This window comes from Lygodium microphyllum, chromosome 26 (assembly GCF_053477565.2).
Source record: "Lygodium microphyllum isolate KBCC chromosome 26, Lygodium_microphyllum_v1.1.10, whole genome shotgun sequence".
Taxonomy (NCBI): Eukaryota; Viridiplantae; Streptophyta; class Polypodiopsida; order Schizaeales; family Lygodiaceae; genus Lygodium; species Lygodium microphyllum.
This window is the reverse complement of record NC_141160.1, coordinates 39,450,712-39,460,802: the sequence shown is the minus strand read 5'-3', so window position 1 is coordinate 39,460,802 and position 10,091 is coordinate 39,450,712. Positions and strand designations below refer to the sequence as shown.

The window sequence follows — 10,091 nt, the reverse complement described above, 5'->3', positions numbered from 1 at the left end:
GCCCTCTCTTGACCACCACCAAGTGCTAGTCAAAGTGGGTGAAAATGGAGAGAGAGAGAGAGAGAGAGAGAGAGAGAGAGAGAGAGAGAGAGAGAGAGAGAGAGAGAGAGAGAGAGAGAGAGAGAGAGAGAGAGGACAGGAGTTTGTAACGGCAACGGGCGGTAAAAGTCCTCCTAACCTATTTGACTGCAATTTTTAACTTAAGTGTGTGTGACGACATCTTTTGTTAAGTTTGCACCACACCTAGTATTTTTCAAAAATGCGATTGGTTTATGAAGGTGCCAAAACCCTCCATACGAGCAAGGCAAATTCCGACTACGCCGTTCGTGGGAATTGAACTTAGGCTGGTTACACACCAAGTAATGGACGGCCAACCCCCGCTCAAAGTGTGGGCATGCACTTTTTGAAACTGGCCACAGACATGGGCGTCATATCTTTACACACTAAATGGACACAGTTTGTAAAAAAATAAAAAAGAATAAACTTATAAATCTTTTGATTGGTTGCAAATGCAAAAAGTGCAACCTTGTCCGCCACTTTACCAAGTGGACAGGGGAGACTCCCCATCCAAAAGTGGCGGGGAGTTCACCTGTTTAGCAGGTAAACAATAGGTCATGTCCTCTCCAGTGTGTAAAGGACTGCGGACGCCAACCCTTAAATAAGTGTTTTGATTGGTTAAAGCTAACAAAATGGGCGTCCCTTTTTTGGTGTGTAACCGACCTTAGCTTGGAACGCGCCGCGCACCCCGCGCAAACCAGCTGGCCCTTCAGGTTATTGCTTGGACCACGCCTAGTTAAGTCGTCCAATTTCCATTGGTCCTTTACCTACACTAGGCGTGCGTCCTGTGAAGCTGTCATCGTTGAGATGGGCCAGCAGACGATGCAGACGATTGGTCCCTCCCTTTAACTTCACGTAACACAGGTGCTGGTCCCTGAGAGGCGCTAGACAGGTAACACAGGGAGGCAGCAGACCACGTTCCTTGTTGATGATTGGTCCTCTTTGACTTGGTGCCATGGTGGGTTTCGGCTTCTGACCTGGTCCTGCATGTAAGTCATGTCCTAAAGCAGACCAATGCCATGACCCATCATCCCCTGCTCTCCCACATAGCCTCAGACAGGCTTCCTGTTTATCCCAGACCCTCTCCCCTCTGGCCTAACACCATCCTATGAGTCCGGCAGAGTCACAGAGCCTCTTTGCTCTTCTTTTAGGGCTCTTCATCCCCTTGTGCTGCTTCCATCAGGCCAGTGCCCTTCTCAATTCTACAGCCCAATCAGGATCCCAGTGGACAGTCCAAGCTCCTGGCGGCAACCTCACCATCATAGCCAATGACAATTTCTCCCTTGTTCTCTCTTTTATGGAGTTCTCCCCTTGTGTCCTCTCAGTGCAGCACATACCTTCAGGATTGCATGTATGGATAGCCAACTTCAAAAACAATGCAGCCGTGAATGCTTCTCAGAATTGCAGCCTTGTCCTACAACAAGATGGGGATTTGCAGCTTAAGGATGATGGCAAGGCTTCATGGAGTAGTGGCACAGGGTCCAGGGGTGTGAGGGAGCTTCAATTGCTAGAGACAGGAAATCTTGTGCTTGTCAATTCTACGTTCGCCAATGTCACACAGGACATCGTGTGGCAGAGCTTCGAGCACCCATCAGACACTCTCATCACTGGCCAGAAGCTGCCCTATGGAGTCATCATGGTTGCCGCCTCTGACGCAAATGCGTATCGTGCAGGAAATGTGTATTCCATGGAGCTTTCAAACCACTTTAGTGACTTGATGTTGTATGCTGATTTTGGCCAAGGCTCAGGTCCCCAGCAGTATTGGAGCATGGCTGAGATCTTCACACTTCCTGCAAATGCATGGGTGTGCTGTTGGGCATCATACTTGGAGCTGAACAATGGCCTGACTATCTTTGACAATCAGTCTGCAGCAGGTCTGAGCACCTCTAGCAGCTCAACTACTTCGAAGGTTTTTGAGTATGCACGGTTGGAATCGGATGGCAATTTGCGCACCTACATATTCAAAGGAGGTTCCTGGAAGCTCAACTTTCAGGCTCTCACCAGGCTCTGTCAATACCCTGATGCATGTGGACCTTATGGAGTCTGCAGCTCCACATTTGTTGATGTATGCAGCAGCACCTGCTTACCGAGTTTTCGCTTGTTAAACAGTTCAAATCCAAGTCAAGGCTGTACTTCCTCTAGTCTGCCTTCAGTATATGAATGCCCAAGCAATGCCTCTGACATAGTTATGCTGAATGCCACAGGCTACACTTATTTCTCTGCTCAGGGTTTCTACATGTCTGCCGAGCTCGCTCCGGATAGTTTTACGAGCACTGTAGATGAATGTGGAATGTTATGCTTGCAAAACTGTTCATGCCAAGGTGCCTTCTTCACTGTAGAGGGGTGCTACCTCATGAATCATCCCATAGGGACTGTACAGCATAACAATGACAATAGATACACAGCCTTTATCAAACTTGCTAGTGACTCCAATTTGCTTGCCCCTGCACCCGCACCTCTTCAGGAACGAGGTAACAGTCCCTCTCTACTGCCTGCCCTGCTTGGCCCCCAACTACCAACCTCCAATGGAGACATGGTTCGAGTCTTTGCAGGTGTGTTTAGCAGTTCTGCTGCTATTGCTGTTATTATCCTGGGTCTAGGTCTGTGGTATGTGAGGACACGGAGAAAAGCCCAGCAAAATGCAGATGATGAGATGTTTTTGGACACATTGCCAGGACTACCACCAAGGTACACATACAGGGATCTGCATGAAGCTACCAAGGGCTTCTCGAAAAAGCTCGGTGCTGGTGGGTTTGGAGCTGTTTATGAAGGGGTTCTACCCCATGATAATTCAAGAGTTGCTGTTAAGCAGCTGAAGGATGCTCATCGTGCAGGCATTAAGCAATTCAGAGCAGAGGTTGCTACTCTGGGCAAGATTTCTCATATAAACCTGGTGAAACTTTGTGGATATTGCTTGGAGGGATCCCACAGGCTTCTTGTATATGAATTCATGGATAAACAGTCCCTGGACAGAGCTCTTTTTCATGTGGAAGCTGATGTGCTCTTAGATTTGAAAACTAGGTATGCCATAGCACAGGGCACTGCAAAGGGGCTTGCCTATCTGCATGAAGAATGCACAAACCGCATAATCCACTGTGACATCAAGCCTGAAAACATCTTGCTTGACCAGCATTGGGTCCCCAAAGTGGCAGACTTTGGGTTGGCAAAGCCCATGGACAGAGAGCAGAGCCATGTGGTTACAACATTGCGAGGGACCCGTGGTTATCTTGCGCCTGAATGGCTGAAGAATGCACCAATAACAGAGAAGGCTGACGTGTTCAGCTATGGGATAGTGCTGTTGGAGCTAGTGGCTGGGAGGAGGAGCTTTGAACTATGTGCCAGAGCAGAGAGATGCTATTTGCCTGCATGGGCATTTGATGTGCTGGAGAAAGGTGAAGATCTAATGGTGTTAGCTGATGAGAGGCTGCACACAGAAATCACGGGGAAGCTAGAAGAGGAGCAGAAGATCATAAGGATGGTCAAGGTAGCATTGTGGTGTGCGCAAGAGGATCCCCGCTTGAGGCCTGCAATGAGCTCAGTGATGAAATTTTTGGAAGGGGAGACAGAGATAGAACTCCCTCCAGTCACCCACTTTTTTGCTAGAGCCAGGCCTCACGAAGATGATCTTGAATCAGCTGGAGAGACATGTGGTTCTGTAAATGTTCAAGAAGCTTCAAGTATGTCTCACTTACAGTCAGAGCTTTCATGGGAGATATCTACATTAGTTTCAGGAAGATGACCATCAGTGCAGATTCTATGGTCTACCTTCAAATTCTTTCTGAGTGTTTACGGAAAACATTTTTGGTAGCAGACACAAAAACCTTTAACTCAAATTCTGGGGGGTTTTGGGGGGGGGGGGGGGGGATTTTTTCATCAGATTGCATACATTTGCCATTTTTATAACTAAATTTTTTGTGAAATTCAAGGTTTTAAACCTATTTCTTTAAATTTTGAAGAGTTTTTTGAAATTTTTGCCATTCATTTTACAAAACCTTAGTTTTTAGTGAACACTGTTTCGGACAAAGGCTTTCCAACTATAAGAACTCTACTACTGTGTAGAAGCCAGAGGGATGAATTGGTGGATTTCTTGCTCTACCAGAATGGGGTTGCTGTGTCTTGTGGGCGTACCAAATAAACTGCTAGAAATGACATCTCATTTGAAAAACCTAAAAGCTCATATAAAAGGTGATGAAAACACAAAGACCAATCATTTCCTTTAAAAAGATTTGTGTGATGCAATTGTCTTTTGTGATAGAGAGAGAGAGAGGACTTACATTTTCCCAGTAACTCCTGCCAATAAAACAAGATTGTGTTGTGGGTACCATGCCTTCTATTCAATGTGAAATTATCAAGACCAAAACAATCAGACTCTAACCAATTACATAACAGTATTGGGGCAATTTTTTAGACCAAGGTACAAAGAGTATTAACTATTGTCTCCAAATACACATACAAAAATACATACATACTTGAGGCAGTGTGCGTGTGCGTGGGTATGTGTCTCTCTCCATCAATTTCCGGAGACCAAGCCACAAATTTTGTATAGACTGCGGTATAAATACATCTTGAGGCCAACCCACAAACTGTTATTTTGAGTGTCTGAAAGATGCAGCAAAGAAGGTTCTGTCACAAGGAATATATTTCTAGCCTCTAGGGATTGGACACTGTCTTCATTATGCTCTGGCAACCAGTGGAAAGACGCATGGATACACGCAGGAAGGAGTGTCCTCTGTGGACGCAAATACCAGAACTCCCAGCTTATTTATGGAACCCTTTTCTTGACATTGGCAAGGGAATGGGCAAGCCACTCTACATAAATACTCTTGCTATGGAAAGTTACAAATATGTGTGGACTTGTGGACTTTCGAAAGTTCAACTCCAAGACTAAGAAAGATTATTTTCCTATCCCTTTCATAGACCAACTGTTGGACACAATGGCTGGACATGAACTCTATTCCCTCTTGGATAGATTCAGTAGATACAACCAAGTCCAGATCACAGAAAGAAACAGGTCTTGTTTTGTGTGGGATACAATTGAAGATGAGCCAAAATACTTATATATTGATGTGCTTTATGTTGGTGAGCTTAGCTTGTCTAGAGTAGACTTGCAGGTGCCTCTTATGATTGCTTGCCTCTGGCGCATGGAATCCCCAAATGAATCAGAAGCAAATAATGGTAATAAACAGGAGGAAAAGGAAACACCCTAGGCCGAGGCGGTCATCATCAAGAGGGATGCATTCAAGCAAAGGCTGATGGTGCTCGAGAGCATGGCAGTTAGGCCGCCGCAAATTAGGAGCTTTTAGAGTAAGGCCGCCATACCCAAGTGTAATCGAAGCAGAGCGAATTCCTTAACCCGGCTCAATAGAATACCCTTGTAATCAGATGGATTATCTGTACATGGAATACCCACAAATGGACGCGAAGACCCCAATGCCTTACTGTCTCCATGGAGGAGGCGGTGGACTGTATGGTGCTCACAACCAAGGATGGTTCACTGCACAGGTAAATGCGAGCAGACTCTGAATGGAGATGGACTGTATGGTGCTCTTGGTTGGTTCACTGCACGGGTTAATGCGAGCAGACTCTGAAAGCAAGGAGGATATTCACGCATGGTTCAATGATCAACGTTAGGATGCACGGGCATAATAATGTGAACAGACTTTGGAAGTAAGAAGCACATTAGCGCATGGTTCATTGATCAACATAGGGCTTCATTAAATTGGCTACATTCAATCCAAAGGGACCAAATGGAGCTGGAATATGTACTTTGAAAAGAGGAAGGTTATTCATGCATGGTTCAATGATCAACATAGGGCATCCGTGTGCGTAGTAGCGCAAGAACCTTGGTTCAATTCCCAGGGATGGATTGGTGGATTTCAAGCTCTACCTGTATATAGAGGGTATCTAATCACCTGCCATAAATGTCATTGCGTTTATTTTAAAAAAAACATAGGGCTTAATTAAATTGACCACTGTCGATCCAAAAGTACCAAATGGAGGCAACATGAGGTGCCTCTTCTAGAGGTAGATTTATCAAATAGACTTGAATGTAGCACCTGTTCAAGAGCAGCAATTGCATTATAGAATGTGAAACTTATTTATGTGTAATACTACTAGTTGTACTGGCTAGGCCTGTGGCAATGGTGCGAAGCTGGCGATAACTTTTGCAAACCAAACATATTTTAAAGAAAACATTGTGAATGCTTTTGCAGAACATATTTTGAACAACACATTGCAAAACAATAATGAAATTATTTATCAAGCGTCATTGATGGATTGCAATTATAAACAAGATAACGATCCTTATGACACTGTAACCATAGCAAGTTGTGGAGCATGAAGTAAGTCTCATAACAAACACAAAAGCAAAAAAGGGGATTTTAAAAAAGTTTTCTCTTTCGTAAGTAAGCACTATTAGATAGTAATGGAGCATTTGTGACATTATGCAATGGCGAAGTGTGGAATTCTTTTTGGATAGAATGGTCACCAACATTGGTTTTCGAGAACTTTCTTTTACTTAGAAACACACATATTATTGTAAGAAAATCAAAATTAAATACAAAATCTAGAGTCACTTGAATTAGAGGTAGGAGCAAAAATGTCAACTCCTTTGCTTACATTACGTCATGCTGCAATTGATGTACCTTAATTAAGCATGAAATATCTATAAACTCATGATGCTCTAGTATTGAGGGATGCACAAAGAATGGGGTTTTTAAATAAAAAATGAATCCAAGGGAGCCAATACATAAAAGCGTTGAATATATCCCTGTATTGAACCTCAACAAAAGCCAAACTGAAAGAGTCCAAGTATGGTAGCAAGGGCAAGCGCTTCACAACCCAAGCAAGGCTCTGATGCATAATTGGATCAGTTAGCATAGAAGTGAATTGCTCTTGCAAGTGCAGTTGAGTTTTTGAAGTCGGATAGCATGCATAGGTGAAAAAATAACATATCTTGAATACATTGTGGAATATAGAAGTAAACATGAAATCTATGAATCTAAGATAGAAAGAAAGTAATTACACATATAGACAAAAACTTGTGAGAAAACACGAGCAATTTGAGGGAAAAATACATAATGCACAAAGCATCAGAATTTTAGGTGACAATTAAAAAAATAAAAATGAGGCATGTCAACATTCATCATATTAGAACACTACTTTGATGAAATTAAAAACAAAAGAAACACATTCATAATGACACAAATATAAAATAAATTACGAAAGGGAGTACTTGTAGCATAAATGTACCAATATAGTTGAACAAAGAAAAACTTTGATATCATTCTCATGATTACAACAACATAATAAAAGAAGATATGCTAAAAAAAGAATGTCCAAAGAAGCATATATAATTGCTCTAGAGGAATGGGGACACCGGCCCATTTGTATCAACAAACCATTAAATCTTGCGATAGACATCTTTAGAGAGGACAATTCCTTATGCATAAATGACACCTGCTCTACAAATGTAGAAAAAGACATCTTGATATTCTCCCTCAAGTCAACATAATTGTTATCGTTCTCTATTCCCCTAAAAGATGGCCATGTTTCCTTCACCACACCATCCATCATATCTTTCAGCTTGCAATGCAACTCATTGATGACACTGTAAATGTTAAGTTGTGTACTCTTTGTTTCTCGAGCAACATCATGCAGACAAGCTATTTGTGTTCGTATATACTTTGTAAATAAGAGAAAAAAATCTATTTTGCTTTTTGTAAGACTTATTAGTACACAATGTTTGTTGTGGTATGTGTATTAGCATTCATATCTTCCAACAAAATTTTGATTGAAGTGACATACTTTACATATCTTCCAACAAAAATTTGATTGAAGTGACATACTTTACATATTTGAATGCAACATAAAGCTAGCCATGTGAGAATGCTAGTGTTTTGAGGTATAGTCCTAGATACACCAATGTTTGACCTTAGGACTTGTTGATTGTCATTATAAAAACTAATCGAACAAGGAATTGTCTTGTTCTCATTATGAATGACACTTCTACTAAAACTAGAATAAATGTAATTCTAGGTATGAATATAATCTTGCCAATGTTTTTTCTTGTAATAATTTCAACCTCCAAGACCTTGCCATGGAATTTCCAACATATCAATCTATTCCCATTGCACAAGACCATTGCAGGGTTCAAGTTTCTTAGGAGTATCACATGAATATATTAGTCAATACACCAAGCAATGAGGAGGACACAATTGCTATCATCCAAGCAATTTTAAGCACCACCAAGAGAAAGTAGCCAATCAACAAAATGCAAAATCTCAAAATTCTATGCTTGCATACACACATGCATGCTTTGAGATAGCTGCGGAATGCACATACAATCCCATAGGGTAGAATAACAAAGTGTTGCATCTACTATCTCTTCACGGCTGCCCTTTGGAACCACAAGTAAAGCTTGACGAAAATCTCCACCACAAAGTATCACCTTTCGTCCAAATGATACATTGCAACCCACGGATGTCTCAAAAAGTTCTATCCTACGCCTCGAAAACATAATGATGCATCATCGACACCTCATCCCAAATGATAAGATATGCAACCCTAAACAACTCAACCAGTTGGCCATGTACAAGAATGTTGATGGAGGATGTATCCTTTAGCTCCAATCGTATCTTGAATCTCAAGTGTGTTGTTGATCCCTTTGCAACAATATAGTAATACTTGAGGATATTCTCCCCAAGTAGGTGTATATGCAAGCAAATGCTATCGTATTTTTCATTATGCAAAGGATAATAGTAGATCCTCTAGCACTTGTTCAAGAGGGAATTAATTGCATGATAGAATGTTGAGTGGAGAATTTGTATTAAAGTATGCAAGTTCACACCATCTCTTCACTATAAGATGCAGTCAATACTTAAAGGTTAAGGATAATGTAACAATGGCAATATGATGTGAAAATATGTACATAGGGTCTATGATTACATTATTGATAGTACACAATGCATGGGGTTGGATGATGGAAAAGTATCTTTCAATCAAGGAGTAGATTTCTAGTTACCACCTTTATAGATGAAAGTTTTGCAAAGCCAATATCTCAATACAATTGTTAGCTTTTGGAGGAGTAAAAGGTGATATATTCATCTTTTTGTACACTATAACTTGACTATTGGGATATTTCAAATCTAATCTATAGATCACTCTATACAACCACAAAGTTGACCAATTATCCACTCATATCGTGGGGAGCTAAATATCTAGAGCTACAAACATTATCTCAAGATGAAGTATGAAGAAGGGTTGTTCCTTACATCATTCGAGCTATCAAAGAACTCCTCGAGATTCACTCAATCTACAAAGGTATATCAACTGTTCTAGAGTAGTTTTGAATAATCGTAGATTGTAGGTATAATATTAGACAGTGAGACACGATGTACTATCAAGAGTGTAGAGTGATGCCGAGTGTAACACACACTCTTGATATTGTATGTATTGAAATTTTAGAGCTATTTTAGTTTCTTAATATTAGTAGCCCATCACTTGTACCTGGTAGCCATTGATGCCATTTTATTCTAAATAAATAGTTTTGTACTATTATTTCCTCTACACGATTAGTACTATTACCCTATCAAGAATAATTGTCAATAGTAGTATTAAACACCATGTTAGACAATTTGAGAATTTTCCAAGTCCTAATTTCAAATAAGTGATAAATATTTGACCACATCGCTAAATCTTGATCCATATTTGAAAGTGGAATTTGGAAAGGTAGCTTATATAGCATTTAGGGTAGACTCCACCTTTAAGTAAGACAACAAGATTTGACCATGTGGTCAAATAATAAATGTATTGGGGGTTCCCAAAGTACATGGAAATTCCCAAATTCCCTAATATAGTGTTATTAGTAGTATTAGTAATATTTTTACTATATTGTCGGTTACAATTGTGCATCATTTCCTCTTCCTCATTGAATTTTGTCATGGTGTTAGAACAAGTTCCTTAGAATCTTACCTAGTATGATCCTTGCGTGTGTAAAATTCCCATTCATTTTATTATTTGTTTAAAGTTAAAAA

The 10,091-nt window shown here is 40.9% G+C and overlaps 1 protein-coding gene across 1 annotated transcript; it reads left to right on the top strand.

Annotated features, from left to right (window-relative positions):
- The first annotated feature begins 1,110 nt into the window (after nt 1-1,110).
- Nucleotides 1,111-3,889, top strand: LOC148013167 (G-type lectin S-receptor-like serine/threonine-protein kinase SD2-5). The gene has a single exon (XM_087668003.1). It carries the CDS (start codon nt 1,166-1,168, stop codon nt 3,794-3,796), a length of 2,631 nt encoding a protein of 876 aa, XP_087524129.1. The 5' UTR covers nt 1,111-1,165; the 3' UTR covers nt 3,797-3,889.
- The last annotated feature ends 6,202 nt before the right edge of the window (nt 3,890-10,091 follow it).

Bases quoted from the DNA above. Each gene is read 5' to 3' on its own strand.
- LOC148013167 (XM_087668003.1), top strand. From the start codon at position 1,166: ATGAGTCCGGCAGAGTCACAGAGCCTCTTTGCTCTTCTTTTAGGGCTC.